Genomic DNA, 22964 nt, shown 5'->3' on the forward strand with positions numbered 1-22964 from the left:
CAATAGTCTTTTTGCATAGTAATAAAACAAAAGAATGTGCACATATAAACCATTCTACGATCTTCTCACCTATAGAGGCATTAGCAGATTTGGCCTGCAAATATAGGCCTTCCCGTAGCTCATGTTAATGACTGTTGTGGGGAAACTGCAGAAGAGCAACACAAGTGGATGGACCTTTACTGCCACCAAGTGGACAAACAGGTTAAGGTTCTGACAGAAAATGACTATTTCATTGTGAAACAAGGGTATATTTCACTGCTTGTCTAGAATTAGTGTAAAATTAATTTTATGTTTGACATAAAAATAAAATAAATATTTAAGCATTAAAAAGTAATACCCTAGTAGTGTTTGAGAAAATGTATGCTAAACAATACACCCACAGTGAGTAAAATTAGGCCTTAAATAACAGTAATAATAAAATATCCAAAAAGTTTACTTACGGCTTCAAATAAATTATTTGAATAAAGTGATGACAGTCCAGACGCTGATGACGTTACGCAGCGCGCTCACGACGCAACGCGCGCGGCGGCAGCTTCTAAAGTAAAGATGGCGGACATGATGAGCACCGAGCTGTCAGAGGAGAAAGAGCCTGATGACCGGAGGAGGAGGCACACACGGCCGTGGGATGATTCACACAAGTCTGCAGAGATGCCGCTAACTCCAGGAAACCCCGAGACTCTGGGCTTTTACGACGTTAGCCACGCTAGCGACGCGACAAGTGAGCAGCAGGAGCACTCTTCAGGTAAGCCACGGTGGGCAAGGGTCCCTCTGCTGTTGACGCCTTCATGCACTGCTAATTAACGTTTATTATATTTATCACTCTGGACATTTTGTGATCCAAGATTTTAGCTATCAACCTGATCAATGAACTCATCCTGTCTCTGTGATGTTGTCGTTATGGGCTAAGCGTAATATTTTGTAGTGGTAAAATATCTCTGCCAGATCTGGAACCCTTTAATGCTAGCTTTATACAGGCTAATTAATATGTGATAATTAATGTCAGCTAACTTAAAGTCAATCTGAAAACAACTATTCTTGACCTCAGTTGGAATAAGCTGGCCTTAGAGTGAAAAGTTAGTTAGCATGACCACAAGAATTAAACTCCATTCCATGTTAGAGTATCAACAAATTCTTATAAGTATATATTTTACAAGGATTTTTATTATTGCTACCACCTATGTGACCTCCACACATTGTCATATTAGCTAAAAACTAACTATTAACTATCCCACGTTTATGAAATATTTACATTGTAAACACCAAATAGTCCTTTTTTCTTCAGTATACTTGCACTGCTGTCAAAATGTGGCTCAGCTAATACTACAAATAAAGTGTCACCAGGTTAAAGTGCATTTGTTGACATACACTGTGGATACGGTCAAGATAAGATAACTGCTGGAAGTTAATGAAATGCTATTACTACTACTACTACTTGGACTACCATTACTTCTACTTCAACTACTACTACAATGACAACCACTAACTTATTTTGAGGTCTAGTTCATGGTGCAGCTGTTGTGGTTTGACCCCATGTTTAGAGGATGGCTATATTTACTGACCTAAACTGTGAGGACATTTGACCCCAACCCCAATTAACCATGATGGCCCGTCTCACTGCTACACATATTTTGAGCATCCAGTCTGTTCATCTTTGTGTATGGATAATGATGTTTGACAATTTTTAGTTTCTAACAAGTGGAGTGGAATACTTTTTAAGACAGTATGGGGTCATTTAGGGGTTAGAATGCAAAATAAGTTAACAGCTATTAATGGTTAAGTTCTATGAGCTGTCAATTGACTTCAATAACAAATACAGTATAAATCAAATATAGTAATAATTAATGCTTAGACAGACTACAGGCTCCAATTACATAGAAATTCAACAAACCAATTAATAATTGCATGAAATACCACCTGGTCTGTCACCAGCTTATTTATGGTCTAAGCACAGCATGGACTCTATTCTACTCAACCCTTCTTTCCCAGTATAAAACCAACCTGAAAATATTGGCATTGGAAATCACACTTTGTTGGCCATTGTATCAATCCTGACACCTCCCATAAAGTTACATACTGTACCTTTTTAATCATTTCAGTTTTTCCCCTTCCATCCCATTTATATTGACATGTGCCCGTTGGTGAGAAAGGCTCTGTCTGACTGCCTGTTGTCTGTGTTTTCCAGACCCATCGCTGTCACGCTTCATTTGTACAGAACTCACCAGTGGCTATTTCCTGGAGCACAATGAGGCTAAATACACAGAGCAGCGGGAGAGGGTGTACACATGCATGCGGATTCCCAAAGAACTGGAGAAGGTATGGTATATAACAAGATCCATCATGTGCAGCCACACCCATCGTACATAACAACAAGACACATTATACCGAAACTTTGGATGTTTGTTATTCTTTATCTGGTATACGCCCAAATAATTACCTGAATATCAAGGAAAAAATATGATATTATATTCAAAGGCCCTGTACCTGTTTTCCATGTACTTGTCTTTGTCCCAGTGCAGCTAGACTGTATAAAAGCAGTCAAAATACGTCTGTATCAATTGTAAAGCTTTTACTGTCCAATAATCAGGAAGTGCGTATTAGCATGCTAGTTGGCTTTACTGCTCTGGTCTCTGAAAGTTGTGAAAATTGCTCATTAATTCAACAGGTTAATAATTATGATGCTTAGAATGCATAAGGTGAGAATTAAATGTAAACCTTTTTAAATGAATTAGTTCTGTTTTTTCACATTTTTAAAACAGTAAAAATCAGGCACAGAGCCTTTAATGTAATCAAGGGTTGGCACAAGATCCCGTGAGATAAAATTGGCACAAGATTGTGCATACGTTAAGAAAATAGAATTGTAAGATTTTTAATTCTATGTGTTCACATTTGGCTTGAACAAAAATGTTTTTTAGGAGCTGAGCAGTGCTACAAAAAATTGTATGCCAAAATTGTGAATTCAATGCAAAATGTATTTATTATAATTATGTCAAAATCTGTAAGAGAGAAACAGCATCACTGAGGGCAATACTGAAGAAAGATGCAAAAACAAAAATTATAAAATGCTATTAAAATGCAAAACAAATTATGTATTATATTCTCACATGTATTCATTTTAGCTCAATATCCAATAAGGTAAACATTGAAATCATCATCAGTTTATGTGGTGGTTGTATTTTTGTTATTCTGTTAAAGATCACTAGATGGCAGTCTTTACATACGAGTCTCATTTTGTCTCAATAGGAAATTGGCTCTTCTTACTAATAATAATGCACTCATACTATCTATAGAAACAACAGAATGCATTTGGGTATAATGGAGGCTTTTGTCATAGAGGAAATGAATGCAGAAGAATTGCATCCTCTTTCTGTGTTAACACGAAACACCTGAAAGTCAAAGGAAGTGCGGCCAAAATATCCTGTTATGTGTAACTCTGGCCTGTTCTCCTTCTCAGTCCTTTAAAGGTGGGATAGAGGATTTCTGAGGGCCAATCACTGACTCTGACTCTGAGTTCCGGGTGGATCACCTCAATTATTGGCCTTGACACATGTCAGTTATTCGTGCCGTGCGTGGTAGTGCTCGCTTCCCTTGCTCCGTGCTTGTTTGTGTTGCCTAGCCGCAAGACTGGCTGTGAACTTCAAAAATAGCTTTGACAGCCTCAGGTGTTATGATAGTGTAACACCTGGGGCTGTAAACATGGCAAAAACAATATCCCTATGTGCATTTTCTAACAAAAATGACACATATCACCAGTTTTCACTGTTCGGAATTGGTGCAATAACAGAACAGGCTCACTGTAGACCACACCTTAAGCATACACATCCAAGAAGGATGTGCAGGTGCACATTTGATGTCTGGATTAGGTCAGAGAAAATTAAGAAAATTCAAATGTATAAACTCAAAGAGGATTTTTTGGACAGTTACGCTCAACATCCAGGTAAGGATCAATCCTTGTCTGATCACAAAAGTCTTTTTTCTTTGCGTTACAACTTTCATTCATATAGATTGGGGCAGGCGAAGTGCCAAAAAATGTATTATATAATTTTTTTGGAGCCTGATCATATTTAAGATTTGTCACAAGTCATGCATTTTTTGTCTCATTATATGGCTTTGAAAAGGTAAACCATGTCATCTAGGGCTGCAAGACAAACAGTTGCAATTTGAACTTAATTGGCAGATCTTAAAGGCTGCAATTTTTCAAGTACAATAATTTCATCCACAAACAAAATATTTTGTGATATTCTGCATAGAAACTGCAGTTTTTATGCAGAAAATCACTGTAGTAAACTGTAGTTTAGATTAGGCCGGCCACTAACAAAGAGCATGATATTGCTACAGAGAAATATTGCCATTAATGATAATATTGAAACATATTGAAATATTGAAACTACTCTATACCATTAATATAGATTTAAATAATGCAATATAATCCCAGTAAACCATTTTTAAATAGACTGTTTCATTAAAAGACATGAGCTGTAACAAATACATAGCAGAATATACCAATAATTAGCCATAAAAGGGACTTATTCACCCCTCCACAGCTCAAATCTTATGGTATTACAAAAAAATAGCCAAAATCCACTTTTGCAAAGAAAATGTACTCACAATAAATATTGAACCCCAACAAATATTCTTCCAACTGTTATATATTGAACTATAAATTGATAGAATTCCATTATTAAAACAACACAAATCTAATCGTAATGCATGTCAGAAAAAATGCAATTAGATATTTTCGCAATCTTTCAACCATAATGACATCTGCATCCTCTGAGCATTCACACTTGACTATGATTGATCAAATCCTCTTGTCACTAAGAACATAACAGAGACTGACCTATAGAAGTAAAGTGTATTTTGGTGCAGCAGTGAACTATCCAAAAGGGGAAGGAACTACAGTAACCAAATCTGTGAGCACTTTTATCTCTGGCCTTTTATCGTTCTGTGTTATGTTGTTTTTTTGGGGGGGGGTTTTGTAAGATTTTGTAATTGTCTTCTGTGTCACCTACCTAACAGATGGAAATGTGTGTATTTGCTTTAAGCTGGCATATGTACACTGTAATTGCAGATGTTCATTAATATGTACTGTCCCTGTTGTATAAATCAATCAAATACAACATGATCCTTTGCTCCATTTTATTCCAGTCAACATGAATCCATTCCGCAAAACAAAAATGGTTACCCGGCTTGTCGGTGCATGTTATGTCAATTGCCTATATTTGTATGAGCATTTGACTTGTATCTGGCCTGATGTTGTGCCTGTGTGTTGTAGCTGATGCTGTTTGGCTTCTTCCTGTGCATGGACGCCTTCTTGTACGCGTTCACCCTGCTGCCACTCAGGGTGCTGCTGGCCACGCTCCGCCTTCTCACACTGCCCTGCTGTGGCTTTAGGTAAACACTCGACATTCACAACATCTCTACTACCAGATTCTTTCACTTACTTTCTCTATTGGCAAAACTTCAACCGTAATGCAGTTTTAGTGGGTTACAGATGACTTTACAAAATACTGTAGTTCTCCTTTATTTCTGTTTTTTTGATGTATAATGGGGGCATTGATAAAATTACTACATTGAATTAGTAAATAATGTAGTGTGTAAGATACTTTTTTGCTCTTTTTTTAAGGTCCAAGCTCAACATGCCAAGTCTGCAAATTACTGTTTTGTAAATATTGCCGTTGACTACAATAAACTTATTTTAACCAATTTTTTTGGAGTAATAATAGTACCAGCTACTTTCCATCTGCAGTATTGAAACTGAGTTTGACATTTTAGTATTGTGACAACACTAATTTCTAATAGTTAGCTAATTGCGCTGTGCAAACATATATGTCAGAATTGTTCTTTGAGGTGACATATATATTAGTGTCTTGGCCCTGCTTATTTACAATATATGTAGCAGTGTACTGGCGTTGTTCCCACTTGTGCCTCTTGTCTCCCTGCCTCACAGCCGCACACACGTCTGTCCATACTGCCACAGGACCAGGTAGGCTCAGAGAATCTCCTCACAGCTCTACAGCTCTGCTCCTTCAGACCTCCAATCTTCCATTTATAAAGCCCCATTTTTTTCTCCATTTTAGAATTTTTTTTTTTTTTTTTACAGCATCCACACTCAACAGAACATAATTGTTGAGTGGTTTTGACCCATTTTTTTCTTTTGTGTACACCAGAGACTTATGTTGTATTTTTTATTTTTTTTTTAAGTTTGCCATTAATCTTCTAAATGTATTCTCATAAAACATTTCATGGTAAATATTACAAATACTCATCCGTGCTTAAATGTTGTACATAAATGTAGTTTAAATGTAGTGCCAAAAACAAGCTAAACTTCCTTCAGTAGTTACCTTAAAAAGACGCAAAAGTGTCCTCATAATTTTGTAAATACAATATAATACAATAATTCTTATACCATCATTACTATCAAGTTGTAGTAAGCCAGTGTAACTCCAAAACAGCTGAGAAAATGATCACATTGGTTGCAGTTTTGTTTATAGAAGCATATCAGTCATGGCTTGATCACAGCAGATTTTTATTTTTTATTTTTATTTTACTTTTTTTTTTTTTGTTAAAGCAGCTGATTATTGTGCATGAAGACAATTTATGTTAAAACTACCAGTGTAAGTGTTGACAACCACAATACAACATCAACTGCTAATATATGCTAATATAATATAATACAACATCAAATCTCTTAAACATTTACAATTCCCAATCTTACCACTAGATGACACTCCAACCTCAAACATTTTTTTCACGATAAACCGCGTTCCACATTAATCTTTTTGTTTTTTAAGCACAACTGATGGCTTAAGTGGTTGACTAGCCTCAATCGTATATTATTGTCTACATCACAAAAAGCTAATAATTTCTTTTCCCTTTTAGGTCAATCACTGCGTCGTCCAATCAGTGTCTTTTATTGTGCGCATAATAAGCCCCAGATGTGACTGTCCTCCAGCTGCACTCTTATTCACCAAACAGACACTTGATTAAGCACATTTAGTCGCCTTGTTCTTTGGTCGAGGAAAATTATAGCCACTTAACGATATTCTTAGTTTTTCTCTCATTTACATATCCATGGGTTTCAGAGTAATGGAAAACTGGGCCTGGTATCATAGCAATTAACAATTCAAAGCAAAATATAATATCTTGCGAATGGTCAGAATTTCTCAAAATGATGGCCAAAAACAGGAGACTGAAATACATTAATATACAGGCTGTTTATATTTAAGAGGGACTCAGTGCCGACCTTTGTGTTGAGATCTGTTCCAGGCACTAGAAGAATGGGGAGAGACATTCAAATATTTTTTCATTTCCAGTGGTTAATCATGTCAGTGCTATTTCATATCACACTCTGTCTCATTTGTAATGTCTCATTATCAAGTAACTGCAAATATGCCCTTTCAAGAATTCCTCAATTGACATTTATATACCTCAATATGGCTAAAACTATTGAAAAAATATACATGATTGCAGACTCTCTAACAACCAGAAAAATCCATGGGTTTCGGTCACATAGCATCTTCCTGTTTTGAACAACTTTGAGTAGTCGAAAGTGTAATAGTTGGATTTGTTTAATCTTTAAATGGTTTGGCAATGGTCTCCATTTTCCATCACCATGAAAAACATATTAATTAAAATGTTGGTACAGTTGACATTCAATTTTCTTTTGCTATGGACCCTACCATGCGTAGTTTGTTGCCATAGTTGTTGATGTCTTGCATGATGCGCACAGAACCATTTAGATTCCATACAATCACTGTTCATGTAAAATGTACAAAGGGTGCTTGTATTCTTAATGTTTTGGTTTATATAGTTCAATAAATAATAAAATGGCTGTGTTGTTTCAGTGGGAGTCGTCTACTGCAGCCTGCCCAGGTGTGTGACATGCTCAAAGGCCTGATCCTGCTCCTGTGTTACTCCATGATGCACTACGTGGACTATGCCATGATGTACCACCTGATCCGAGGACAGTCTGTTATCAAACTCTACCTCATCTACAACATGCTGGAGGTAACCATTTCATTTAAAGAGCACATATTAGGCAGAATTTACTTATTCTTTTTATCTTTTAAAAGGGCTATACCTAATTTATACAGCACTACAAAACAGTATTTCATTTTAAATTTACAGAGGTCCAAACTTATTCCTCACTTAGCTTACGATTTTCAGAGCATCCTGTTTATTCACTGCAAGTTCATAAACATGGTTCACAACTTTTTGAGGCCAGAGTGGTAATGCTAACAGCAATTACCATGCTAATCGTGAAGTTCATACTCTGACAACACTTTATAATTAGATGCAGACCACACAGCAGACTTATTTAAACCTCGATAGCTGCTTATACAATATATCTGTACTTGGGCCAAACAAACTTTGCTCAATTTCATGGTTAAAGACCCTCTACTCGATAGTTTTCCATGTTATAACATTGTTCCCTCATCAAAAATATACCAGGAGTTGTATTTTGCTTTGGTTTCGGTAATCTTCTGTAAAACACCCTTTGCCTCTGAGCCTTAGAAAATACATGGTTTGAATCTTCCCAGGATTGTTGCGTCACAAGTCGAAACCTCGAGCAGTTTTAAAATCCATAAATCAATGGCAGGCTTGTTCAAAGCATTTCTGCCATCAAATCATGTTCATTACAACTGAAATTACCTTAACATGTCAGGGCATATTTGTTATTAGAAGAGGGAAGATTAAAAAAAAAGTAAATTTATTTACTCATGAATGGCTGAGAGGTGATTGATTGGGAGCCAAAGTTGGTGACCTTAGTTGACACAGGTTACAAGAAGCTAGAAATAGATGGAAGTTTTACCTACATTTAAATAGGACTGAACTAGGACTACACCAGGAATAAATTTATACTTGCTGTATAAGGACTATTTTTGAGCTGCACCTAAAGAAGTGATAGGCAGTGAGTAACAGTTGGTAATTATCATATATCTCAGTCATATTTAATAATAAACCTACAATACAATAAGAAATACAATAAGAACTGTAATTTTTTATTGTCTTTTTGAGGTGGCAGACCGGCTCTTCTCCTCCATCGGCCAGGACGTTCTGGATGCTCTGTACTGGACAGCCACAGAACCTAAAGCTCGAAAGAGGGACAACATTGGAGTCATCCCCCACTTCATCATGGCTGTCTTCTATGTCTGTATCCTTCAGACTGTAACAGTTACTACAGAGCTGATTGTTTTCTTATTTGTTAAGACATTCGAGGAATATTGTATTGAATGTAAATATTATTAGTATTGTTGAAGGTGAGGAGTTGTAGGAGTAGTAGTAACTAAGCCTATAGTAAAATATGTAAACTATTTACTATGACTTCTATTGAACTGTTTAGTAAATAAGTAGTACATGCAAGTAGAATTCTTAAATGTATTGTATTTTTATTTTATTTTGTATTTATTTTATTGAACTGCCATCCTAATGAACTCTTTTTAGTTACTTAAAAATACATCACTTAAGTAAAACAGGCTTTGTAATATAGTCATGCAGCCAGTATTGCATATTGAATGTCATTTTTCTGAGTATTATCCAGTTCTCCACGCCATCCTCATCATGGTGCAGGCCTCCACACTCAACGTAGCCTTCAACTCCCACAACAAGTCCCTGCTGACCATCATGATGTCCAACAACGTCAGTACTGCCCACGCAGCCATGCACACACTGCAAAAAAAATAAAAAATGAATACAAGTTGACTTGAATTCAGAAAATTAAATTCGTCTACAGTTTTTGAATTTGGAATCTGAGTGGTTTTAATATATTTTTTTCAATTTCACTCTTCAAATTCAGGCCATTAACTATGCAGATTAATAAGTAGTTCAAAAAATACTACTTCATGGTCATGGTCTAGATAAATTTGCTAGAACCAAGAAAAATATATTTCTGCCTTGAAAATTAAATGGTACAATTTACCAATAACTAAATAAATCGAAACTAGTCAAAACTACTCAAGAAACATATTTTACCTCATGTACACATTCTGTTCATTTGAGCATACCACAAATCAACCACAAAATAAATATTCCATCAAAATTTGCATTAATTAAAATGTACTGGTGTAACTGCAACAGGATTTTCTTCTAATTAATATGTTAATTATTTCCATGTTTTTTATAGTTTGTGGAGATTAAAGCAAATGTTTTCAAGAAATTTGGGAAGAACAATTTATTCCAGATGTCAAACAGTGGTAAGACGCCAACCGCTTTTGTACCTAGTTTGTGTCATGTAATTGTCATGTAAAAGTTAAATAGATGTGTTTTGTCTGCAGATATTAAAGAAAGGTTCACCAGCTACATCCTGCTCCTCATTGTGGTTCTGAGGAATTTGGAGCAGATGGCATGGAACATGGGTAACTTTTTTGTTGATAAGTTTATATATATATATATATATATATATATATATATATATAAATTTTTATTTATTTTTTATTTTACAAACTTCATATTTACATACAATTGAGGTAAACAAAACACAACGTACACACACATAGTAACCTAGAAAGACAAAATTTGTTTGCTAATCACAAAGGCTAATCATTGATTAGCATTTTATACATAACTCAATGCAACAAAGTCATTTTAACATTTTAATATTCCTTTGTCCTTTTTTTAATTTACATTGATGACCAGATACAGTACGGCATAAAGTGGCGTGTTTGTCACACGACTGTCAAAAGTGTATTGTAATATCTGAAATGCCACTGAGCACTTTGCTTCATTCAAAAGATGTGATTTAGTTTTGAATTGTCAATTACTATGCCTATTATTCATTACTCTGAAACCCATGGATCCATCTAATCCCTGTATGTCATCTCAGGTCACCTGTGGAAGTTGATCCCCACTATCGTGATGGTGGTGATCTCTGAGGTGGCTGTGGACATTATCAAACACGCTTTCATCACGAAATTCAACAACATCCGGGCAGAGGTAAGGCTCTTCATCATCATCATCATCATCAGTCATCATCATTATGTATAATCATCCATCAGACAGCTGGTGTGAGCACTGCGCCAGATGATTCACGCTTCTTATATTTCCATAATATGTCCCTTGTCTTTCTCCAGGTGTACAGTGAATACAGAGCCAGCCTGGCCTTCGATCTCCTAAGCAGCCGACAGAAAAATGTATGTTTGAGTTGATAATGGCTGTTATATAAGCCACGGTTGGCCTACGCAGCTCATCATTGCACTTATATGGGATTTACACTGTAAAAATGATATATACCACTAGTTTAGATCGTTTACTTGTCAGACCTCCTTGACTTGTCTCAAACTACACTATCTGCCTGTGGGTGAGAAACCTTGTATACAGCCTACTGACAGATTTTGGCAGTCTAATCTATTTTGAAATCAGCCAGAAAAGCGATGAAATAAAGCATTGTACCTGATTTAAAAAAAAAAAAAACATGTACAGAACTAATTCATTTTAAGGTCCAAAGTTATTCCTCACTTGCTAACCTACTCCTAGCATCCTAATTATTTACCGGGATGAGTGTATAAGCATTTTTCGCAACTTTCAGTAGCCAAGAGTGGAGTTTGGCTACCACAGTAATGCTAACAGAAACTAGCATGCTAACAGTGCATCATAGCATTACTTCCTGGTTTGCGGACGATAAAAACAGCCCTTTTAATTAAGGTTCATAGTAGCCAAGATAAATTTAAGTCATTTTAACTTTTGAAGAGACTTATTTCCATGCATTCTGATTGCATTTGTCTGTGTTATAGGCTTATACAGACTACAGTGACTCGGTGGCCCGCAGGATGGGCTTCATTCCCCTGCCCTCTGCTGTTCTGGTACAAGACACACAACATAATTAAAATTTTCAGTATTGTATTTGAGGAGAAAAAAATCACTATTAACTTTGTGTGTCGTTCTGTTTCTGCAGCTCATCCGAGTGGTCATGACTTCAGTGAAAGTACAAGGAGCTCTGGCATACACTTGTGTGTTCCTCTTGTATCTTGGGTAAGTATTTGTAACAAAAATTTGCTTTGCTTATATAGTTTTTTTTTTCGGGGTACACTGCAGAAGGAGGAGTAGTAGAGGAGTAGGTATTTAAATGTGTGTAACTCATCCTTCTTACAAACCATTTAGCGCATGTACTGCACAATATACATACATATGCACAGCCATAGAACAGCCTTTTTCAGACAGTGAAGTGAAATAGAGGTGGACAATGAGAGCTCTGCTTTTGGCTCTTACTTTCAGGTTGATGAGAAATACAAATATATTGGTATACTTTTATTGTATACTCTGTTTGGTGAAAGCTTTTGGAGCAGACACCTTGTCCGTGGGCAAAACACTTTGTGTGTGAGTGATTGGTGGGAGAAACTTATTTTGTAATAGAATATTATGAATATAATATAAAGGGATATAAACATGTCCGTCAATGAACCCCCAGAGCTGTGGTTACTGAAGTATTTAGTACTTACCGTTGAGTAGGGAGTGGATGAATAATTTCTGTCTGTGGCCTTTTTGAAACTCGATGTATGAACCCACATTATGTACCCCACAGTATGTATCTGGATTCAGTATGCTCTGTAATACTGATGGGACAGGAGATAAAATTGCCCTGAGATTGTGCACATGTGGAAAATGATCTTGTGTGTTTACATTTGGATTGGACACAAAAAGCTGTTGTTTGAAAAATGGTGCTACAATGACAGCAAAAATATTGAATAAAATAAATCAAATATTGTGATCTAAAAATAATCGACTAGATGTCAAAATCTCATTTTGTCTCATCCTCATGAGCCACATATCATGCCTTAACTCATATGGTGGGAATTGTGTCTCATTCCAACCCTACTCTGTAATAATTTACAATCAGATTCTTCTTCTCACAAGCTAATACATTCCTGTATATAATTTTATGTATGATTCTTAAATTAATATCTTGTATCTACATTGTCTATGCTTGTCCACCCCTTCTCCTTGCCTCCTGCTTCACACTACACTATACACCCAGGATCACTTACATAATCATCATTCTCGTCTTCACGTTTGTATGAGCTGCTGATCGCCCCATGCGCCCACGTCCCATTGGGTTTGCACCATTCAACAGTTCCCTCAGGGGCAGACAGTACACAGCACCGTCATCTCCGGAGCAATCTGTAGTCCTCCGCGTGAAGACTTTAAAAATAGACCCTGTGCTACACCCTGTCACAGCCACGGTGCTCCATAGACCCCAAAGTGTCTGCCTGCCTCTCGTCACATATAAGCCACTAGCTGCATCAACAACCTGGGCCTCCATCGCACAGGAGTAGGGAGCATGGTGAGATGGAGCTTGAGATTCAGTATTCTACAGGCTTAATGCAAAGCCCTGCAAACAGGCTAATGAGATCGGATTGTTTTATTATGTAACTTAACTCTTAACATAGCCTGATGTTAATGGAAAATAATTATCCTGGTTTGTTCCAGTTGCATCAAAACTAATTAAATGGTCCGCTGATATCGCAAACCAAATGCAGTGAAAAATGCGCAGTGAACAGCAACATTATCATTATAAACATTGAACAGAGAGCCAGCACTGTGTTGTTTTTATATATGCATTATTATTATTATTATTATTATTATTATTATTATTATAGAAAAATATCTTTTGTACAGCGCTTTTCCAGATGTTCAAAGGAGCTTTGTAACAGATGCGATGATTCCAATCTGCACCATGGGCTCCTCCGACCACCACCAACACTCACTCACACCACATTCATCCTAGCAGTGGCGAAGTGGGTGAAGTGTAGGGTCTTGTAGTGTTTTGCCGCTGGTGCGCAACTGTGGCACTTGATATTCCCTCCCATCCAAGTACTAACCAGATGAGATCCGGTTTTGAGAAAGCGGTTAGTTACTCTGAGACACTGCTTTGTTCACTTGGATTTGTTGGTTATGGTTTGACCCTGATTTAGGCCTGGTCTTGTTCAGGTTCAGTTCTGTGTTAAGTTATAGTTCTGTCTCAGTTGAGATGTGGCGAGTGCAAGTATGAATGCTCCCATTATTGGCACCTCATTCCCCTTACTTACTCTCTACTACTTAATGCATAATAGTACACTTATGTAGTCATAGTTACCATGGAATTGAGTGTCCCCAAAGAGTGAATCTTGCATAGTTGAAGAGAGAGAAATGTTTTAACGATTGATGTATCAATAAGAAGAGAGGGCAATGTAATGCAACTACATTTGACAAACATGAAAAAAGAACAAAATTTGTAGAATAACTTTTATCTAAATATTTTTCTTCTCATGGTTTACATATTAAAGTGACAAGAAGAACAGAAATAAGCGATTTCAAATATTTGTGGTACTAGTATTTATCAATAACTGCTGGAGAATTGCAAGTTAATTGGATCAGAAAGTCTACAAAAATCTACAACTACATATAGTAAATAACTTTTGTGTCTATGTCTGCTTTTCTCTTTTCTTAGACTTCTCACACTCAAAGTTCTGAACAGTATTGTGCTGCTGGGGAAGTCCTGTGTCCTCATTAAGAGAGCCAACATGGAGGACAAACTGTACAAGCAACCAGCAGCTTCAGAGAGCACAGACACGTCAGCACCAACAGAGAGCAACACAGAGCCGGCGCCATGTTCCACTCCCACAGGTAGTCACCAAACACACTCAGCCCCAAACCATGGCATTTTATTCATTTAGGTTATGCACAGAATACCAGCTATATTGTTGAACCTGGTTGTTGTTTCACTGCTCCTCACAACAGTGAAAAAACTTTACTTTTCAAACATTTTGCGAACATTCTTGGCAATAATAGGCATGATGAGGCAAGTTTATTTATATGGCACAATCTGTACACAAAGTAAGTCAAAGTGCTGTCCAGAATTTGGATTTAAACGTTGTCAAAGTAGATACCTGTCTCACAGATTACCTTTGCTCTAAACCACATGTGTCAAACTCAAGGGCCGTGGGCCAAATGCAGCCCGCCACGCCATTTTATGTGGCCCACGACAAAGTAAATTAAAAGGTGTGACTGTTTTAAAATGTCAGTTTATCATTAGATACACAGTTAAACAGACATTTTTTCACATCTATGCAAATCCATATGCAATATTTGTAACTTGAATATGTAATAAATGGTTAATTAACAAGATTAAAACATAGTGACATTTATCTGACAGTTACATCTGGCTCTTTGAGAGCAACCATTTTGTGGATGTGGCCCTCTGTGAAAATGAGTTTGACACCCCTGCTCTAAACAATACAGAATTATTGAATGATTTAGTGTTTAGGTCAGCTGCTCAACCATGAGTCCAGAATTATATTAGGAAAATATTAGGACCGTTGCTTTAGTGATTAACGATTTAAAACAAAATATTAGATCTTTAGAATAGGTCCTCAAAAGAAGGCATTTAATTTATGGCTTCGGTTAGTGTTCAGCACTGTGACAAAAAATAAACACAATAATTTCCTCATATTGATGAATTCAGCTTTTTGATTCAAGTGTATTTTATTTTATCACAAACAAATAAAAAATGCCATTTAACACAAATAGTCAAATATCTTCCTCCAAAGTCTGCTCCAAACCACATGCTTTTACTGACCGTGGATTAGCCGCAAACCTCTTCATTAAAAAGACACAAGCATTTGAAATGACTTCACCTTAGCTCTAACAATAAGTCGATGTTCTCTTTAGCTTGAAATGAATGAAATGAGGAACAAAATCAATCCTCTGGGTTTCTTGTAAACATATAATTTCTTTACAAAAAGTGAACCAGCCCTTCACAACAACATACAATCATATATTCACACAGGAGAGCCAGTTATTTCTCCTCCACAACAGATGCCCACAGCTGTGTCCCAGTGGGAGAGTGCTGTGCAGAGATCCTGATGGTGCACTCTCTGCTTGTGTGGCATAAACATCAAAGCTCCACCAAGGCTCTATTCAAATTAATCTGCCTCTTCACAAAACCTGCACTTGTATAGGCTTAAGACTATGTAGGTATGTTATGATTCAACATACAGATGTAAAGTTATCATGATTTATATTTTTAGTTTTTTTACAATTGTATATAGAGACCTAAATAATCACAATAATTAATTAACAAAAAAATCTTGACATTCCTACTAGGGGGGTGTAGTAGTTTTCAGTGAAATTACCATGGAATTTTAAAAGTATTTTGCAAATTAGTTTAGTGTTTAATTATTCAAATACTTTTTTTTCACGCGTAAAAATACATTCAACATTTACAAATATTGACCAGTTAACTTTAAGATGAAAACACAATATTCAGTGTACAAAAAGATACCAACATGTACCAATTTATCCATAAAAATGCAACTGTTAATATTCATAGCTTAAAAGTAGCTTGGAGCCGGCATGTCCAAACTAAGGTCCGCAGACCAATTTGTATCGGCCCTCAGGCTTTCTGGCGCATTCACTGAAAATGCCATAAACAGAACTTTTTACTTCAAGTTGTAAAAATCTTCCTACATAAACCCTATATCAAACATTTTAGTGTGTCCTATTGAAGTTCTAAGCGTGAATAAAGGTCACTTGTCTCAGTCTAACCCGAGTTAAATGCACACATTTGAATTATTGATCGTATTGACCGCCAGTCAAGCGGCCCTCTATTTCATCAGTGTTTCAGTATGTTTGATGAAAAAAGCTTGGACATCCCTGGGTTAGAGACGGCTTTACATTTTTTTTGGAATCTAAGTTGCTAATTTGCTTCAAACTATGATTTATATCTAGCATTACTTTTTTAATAAAGAAATGTAGCTACAGATCCTTCATATCCTGGCCCCTGCTCCGATTCCCTGAGCACAGTAACAGTTGTCTCTTTACAATAGCATTCACACAACAGTAGAAATGCCATCTGCTGTGATACCCCCTGAAGGCAGACAAGACTTATGAGCACCCCTGCTTAAGCATATGGAGACTAAGTTTTAATAAAGCTTACACATGTTCTTCTTACAAACTACTGAACTCAAAAGACACTATCTGCTCTGCAACAGTACACAACATGACAGGCACTTCTTCAACTTTAAAGTTTTAAGCTGTTTGGTAACGCTCCAGCTACTCTCCAAAATGAAAAAGCCAAATTAAAGAAATCATTAATGTAGCACATTGGTAGCTGTAGATGTGAATGGGGCTGGGCAATTTGGACAAAAATGTATATCTCGATGTAATTTTTCACATCTGTATATCTTTTTTATGTGAACATCCTAGATCCTTTTCCTACAGGCTGATGATGCAGAATTTAAAATGTAAATGTCAGACTCGTTTTGTGATGCCTGTTCCTGATTTAAATATCAGACATAAAAGAATAGTATTATGTATAACATCTTAGTTGCTCCTCCTCCTCTGTTATAGCCTATTAGGGTTGGCACAATCATTTTAATTTACCTACTATGGCAAAAGTTCTAATTGGTCAGCTTCTCCTTCTCTCTTGCAATACGTTGTGTTTTGTCTTTTTAATTGTGGCAAACAGGTGTTTCCCTCAGCTTTATATAAGTAGTGCTTGTGCATTTCTGAGAGTGTTTTTTTTAAAAGCAGGCGGAAAATTAAAACATGGCACTAAAAGCAGCATAGCCATTTGTAAGCAGCCCATGATGCTAATAAGTTTGCTGCTTACCAAACTACAGAGAGAACTACTGAGAGAAGCTACAGCCCACACAGCCCTTTCCTTTGTGGGGACATAGTGTGGAGTTAGTTTGGCAGTGTTTGCGAGTGCATGTTGCAATAAACACTGAGTAACGTGAAGCTGTCTGCAGTGGACACACATTCATTTAGTGGTTCATATTTCAGTCTCTTCTCAAATGTGTTTAAAAGTCCATTTTGTCAGACTTCTTGTCAGGAAAATCAATCAGATATTGTTTACAAATTCAAGTTTATAAGTTCAAAATGTGAAGCATTAGGATTTCTTGGGGGGGTTTCTGACAGCTAGAAACAAGATGACGGCTAATAGTTCAACTAGCTGGTCTCACTTTTTGCATGCATAATTAAAAAAATGTTTAAAAAATGTGTCTTTTCTATAGTGTGCTTTTCCAGATGCCCAGACAATTTCAAGCATTATTCATTCACTCTAGAGTCTAGACTCAATGCTGGTGAGCTAATACTGTAGCCACAGCTGCCCTGGTGTAGACTGACAGAAGTAAGGCTGCTAATCTGCATCATTGCCCCTTCAACCACGACCCACACCATATACATACTAGACAATGTGGGTGAAGTGTCTTGCCTAAGGACACAACGCCAGTTTTTGACACTGGCTCCCCACTAATACAGGAGAGATCGTTTAACGGAGCTTTCAGTTAACTAACTCATACCTAACTCCTCTTGTTTCTTGTCTGCAGCTGAATCTGTGGAGGAGCAGCTGCCTGCCACACCCCCCAAACCTCCCATCCCCATCTCCTGCCAACCCACCCCAAGGACTGACCTGTTCCCCCCTCCTGCCATCACGGTGCGCTCTGTTACCGCCACTTCCACCATCACTGCAACCACCCCCATCCCCGAAAACCGTGCCTCCACACCGCCACCGGAGCCTGAGCAGCCCATACCCTCTCTGTCCAAGGAGGAGGAGGGGGAACCAGGTGCCAACTCAGAACTGAGACAGAGGACTTCTAAGAAAGAGCTATTGGAGATAGACCGCTTTACCATCTGCGGAAGCCGAATTGACTAAAACTGCAGGGGGATGGACAAAATGTAGCGCTTAACCACTCAGGGAAGCTAGCCAGCAGTGAATGACAGTATTTATTATTGACAATATCGACAGCACTTCTAAGTTATTGGGTGGGCGATGTTGTTGAACTAATGGGTGAGATGTGTGAAAAGGGTGTATGGGTGTGTTGCAGACTTTTTACATAGATTTAAAGCTGCTCTATGGAACTTTTCTGGTTCCTTGTCTCCATGGAGATATTAGTGCTTTACCTGTTATGTTCTACATTATGGCGTTGAACTAATATACCGTAAATTTCTGACTATTGAGAGCACATGGATATAGGCCACAGCAGCCAAATTTTAAAAGAAAATACATTTTGTACATAAATAGGTCACACTCAAATATAAGCCATATGTTACAAATATGTTGTAACATGAGATATTTACTCAGAAAGACGGTACATGGAGTTTTTTGAGGGGTTTTTTCTGTGTCTGAAAACTCCTGAAAATCAGCAGTACGGCACCAAAACGCCATCAACACAGGATGTACATACCTGCATGTTTAGAAAAAACAGCACCAACACAGGCCATCTGCTTTTATTTCCTCTGAAAGCTTTCGTTGTCTTTTTACATTGTCGTCTTTTTACATTGACTAAGTTCTTCCCGTTGCCGCCTCCAATGTCGCACCATCACCTTAATGCCAAGCTTACGTGCAATGGCTCTGTTTCTTTATTTGAGGCCAGATCCATTGCCTCTCCATCTTAAAAGCTGCATCATATGTATTTTTTCGTGTATTTTCCATGATGAGGGTGTATGCATGATGCACAAAATGACAGTTCAAAAGATCTTTACTGGCCGCTAGCCAGTAAAGATCTATAAATTAGCCGCACCATTGGCCGCAGGGTTTAAAGCATGGAAAAAAGTGGTGGCTTATAGTTTGAAATTTACGGTATCTTGCGTTCATTCAACTACTCATGTTATTAGTGTTTTTATTTCTATTAAAATACAATAAACATGCAGTCTTGCTGTTGGCGGACTAGCTTCTTCACAGATCTGACCTATAACGTGGTCTTGGCATGGACACCTGGTCATCTCCATGTGTATAGATTTATTACTATAATAGGGAACATTCCAAGCAAAGCAATAACATCTCCATCTGGACAAGCAGGGGACAAAGGTTGCATAGTGTACCTTTTTAAGGGGTGTTTTGGACCAGCAAAATGTGACACTTGAACAATGAGTATTAGCCAACTACCGTCCTAACAACATGTTCAAGTTGATATTACTTTCACTTGGCGGCTTTAGGTGCATTATCCCATGTACCGAGCTCAGTATGATTGTTGCACTTTTTTTTAATTCACTTTAAATGTGGAGAGAGCAAAAACACAGAATATATTCAAACAAGCCATTTAATTTGGATTGCTTGGTCAAAATTATTTCTGCAGTGGTTCAAAGTTGAATTATAACATGACCCACACAGGCAATACAATTTCCATTCCATTAGTAGGTTAGGTTCTACTTCACACAAATGAAATTTTGACTTTAAATAACTTTTGGGAAATAGTTTGTACTAAATTACTGGATATTGAAATGTGTTCAGTGGAGCTCAACAGTTCTGCCTGCTTCTGGAAGTAAATTTTCCATTCATTTTTCTCATAGACTAATATCCATAACATGGTTGTTTTAAGTCCAAAAAGCATGTTTAAAATGCAAGATTCTACAAAATGTTCAACAGATTTTACATACCGGTTGGTGTTATAAAGTCGTGCTGTCATTAGTTACCGCGTAGCTGATTAGCCCTGAGCTTTCAAACTTTGGGTGGTCACTGTTAAGCTCCATTAACTTTAACAATATTTACATGTAAAAATATGACAAGTCAAAACTTCATTTAACTTTAATGTTGCTTCAGTGAAACGACAGAACTTCTCCATTCCACAAACGTGAAGCATAGAATGACCAAAATGAGGGTGTGGGTGGTCGAGGGCACTGGCACTCGAGGACATCCGCACGGGGAACATATTAGTTATAGTTGAGCAGATTTAAAATTTCAGCTTCTGCCAATTCAAATGTGCCACCTGTGACAACTCACATTTACACATTTTTGCATGATTTAGAACACAATGGTTCTGCTAGTTGTAGAGTTGTGCCAATTTAAAACCGGAAAAAAAAAAAAAAATCCCCCCAAAAAATGAAATGTAATGCCTTAACATGTTCAATTGCCAAACAAATTGCGTATTAACAATAATGTCAAAGAATTTGCTCTAATAATAATAATTAAAACATTTCATAACATTCAAATATACGATCTACATGAATAACAATAAGAGGCAGTATGTTAATTAATACACAATTTATATACACTGGATAACTTTCAGGACATTTTTGAAGTATTAAAGATCCACTATATAACTTTTCCGTTCAGGATGGCTGCACCCGTTTGTCTCCATGGAGATTGCTTTGTCTAGAATGTTCTACAGTATGGCATTTGTTCAATCACAGATGCTGAAAAACATTGAAAAACATGCATTACTACTGTGGAACATTCCAGGCAGAACAATAGCATCTCCATAGAGACAAGTAGTTAGTCAGCCCTCTGCTAGAAAAGTTACATAGTGCACCTTTATCCACCTTTAGCATTCCCAGTTTCCACTCCGATCTGCAGAGACTTGCCAAATCTGTTCAAATGTGTTTATTAATTGTAAGAACAAATATACGATCATCCTCAATTTTACCTAAACGTTCCCTCACATAGCATCAAATTAATTTCCTCAAAGCATCTACCAGGCCTATGGATACGACATTTAGAGTTTTGTTTGCGATAAAGTGGTGTTGTTATAGTATTGTTTACACAGATAAACACTGAGCCTTGTGTAGTGTGATAAGAAACACAGACGCTTCTATCATTATCACATGTTATACTTCATTACATTACATTTGTGCTCAGAATGTTTGCACTGAATAACCACGTTGTCTTACATCATAGTTTATCACTAAGATTTACATAGCAGGGATAGGAGCAATATATCTACAGGAATGCCTTTACAATCTATCAAAATATTGAACCCACATTTCAGTTTTTACAGATATTTTAAACAATATCTCAGACAATAGTTTACAATAGCACTTTGCAATGCCAAAATCATTATGGTCATTGATGCTAAATTGCCAAATGTTTTGTTTTCTGTTTATTTCTGTTTACTAAACTCAATACAGTAGAGTATTTAGTAAGCATGTACCGCATTAGGGCATTTGAGGTCAACAGTGGACAATGTTCTGAGAGAAAAAAAAAAGATATATGCCAATAAATCTAGAGTTTTTAAAAAAAAAGCACATTTGGGATGTAATAGATTTGTAGAATTTAATGATTGTAGTAACAGTTGATTGAAAAAATGTATATAGAGTTTTTCTTTTTTTTCTTTTTTTTTTTTTTTTGCAAAGGTTTATTAACACATAAATTAATTCAATATAATGGTACAGGTTTGAACAATATTTAAAATCAAATTATTTATTTTACATTGGTCATTAATAAGATGTATATTTGCATTTCTGGTTGCATTCCAGTTGTGGTATAAGCGGCGGTTCTGTTTTTGGAGCCTTGAGTGGTATATATTGTGTGGTCCTAGTTTCATGCACTTTTTGCTTTTACGGGGTCGTAGCAGTGTTGCTCTACTGTTCTCACACACTGCCTACTTTCTGTTTGCCTGGTTTACTTTGTATTTAATGACTCTTATATTGTATATTTGTTTATTTGGATTAATTAAAGTTGGTTTGCCTTTTTTTTGTGCATTCTTCATGAATTATTTCCATCTGTTATTTAAAAAAAAATAGTCCTACCTAGTACTACTTGACAACAAACTTGGTGGCACAGTTAGCATTCCTCACAGTAAGAAGGTTGTAGGTTTTATGTATATGTGTGTGTATACAGTTGTCTCTCACTATATCATGGTTCACCTTTCGCGGCCTCGCTGTTTCACAGATTTTTTTTTTTAGAATGTGCATTGTGTTCTGCGTCCTGATTGGCTAAGGGACTGTAGACCATTGTCCATCAATCTCCTCCGTGCCGTGTCTCCTGTACAGTACACAATGTGTTCAGCCAAATTTACATAAATGTTGGATCGCAGTGTGACTCTGAAGTGCTGTATGTTTGCAAGTTTTATCCTCGACAAAACCCACAATGACGATGAAACGTTCTGCACCGACAAAGGCGCCTATGAAGGTTTGAACTTTGAGAGTGTTTAAACTTGAGAAAATGTTAATGCCTGTCTGAGAAAAGTGCATAAAGTATGTGGTGACGGGTTTTACAGCCTTAAAATATATATATATATGAATTGTAAAAAATAAACGTGACTACTTCGTGG

At 36.8% G+C, this 22964-nt stretch overlaps 1 protein-coding gene across 1 annotated transcript; it reads left to right on the plus strand.

The window, feature by feature from the left end:
- The first annotated feature begins 498 nt into the window (after positions 1–498).
- tapt1a (transmembrane anterior posterior transformation 1a) lies at positions 499–20781 on the plus strand. The gene is made up of 14 exons (XM_033974063.2): positions 499–742; positions 2183–2313; positions 5273–5391; positions 7845–8007; positions 9019–9154; positions 9542–9639; positions 10124–10193; positions 10275–10355; positions 10823–10932; positions 11070–11129; positions 11730–11798; positions 11891–11967; positions 14423–14598; positions 18303–20781. Exons 1-14 carry the CDS (start codon positions 547–549, stop codon positions 18626–18628), a joined length of 1812 nt encoding a protein of 603 aa, XP_033829954.1. The 5' UTR covers positions 499–546; the 3' UTR covers positions 18629–20781.
- Positions 20782–22964: the final 2183 nt, after the last annotated feature.

This window comes from Periophthalmus magnuspinnatus, chromosome 10 (assembly GCF_009829125.3).
Source record: "Periophthalmus magnuspinnatus isolate fPerMag1 chromosome 10, fPerMag1.2.pri, whole genome shotgun sequence".
NCBI classification, from domain to species: domain Eukaryota; kingdom Metazoa; phylum Chordata; class Actinopteri; order Gobiiformes; family Gobiidae; genus Periophthalmus; species Periophthalmus magnuspinnatus.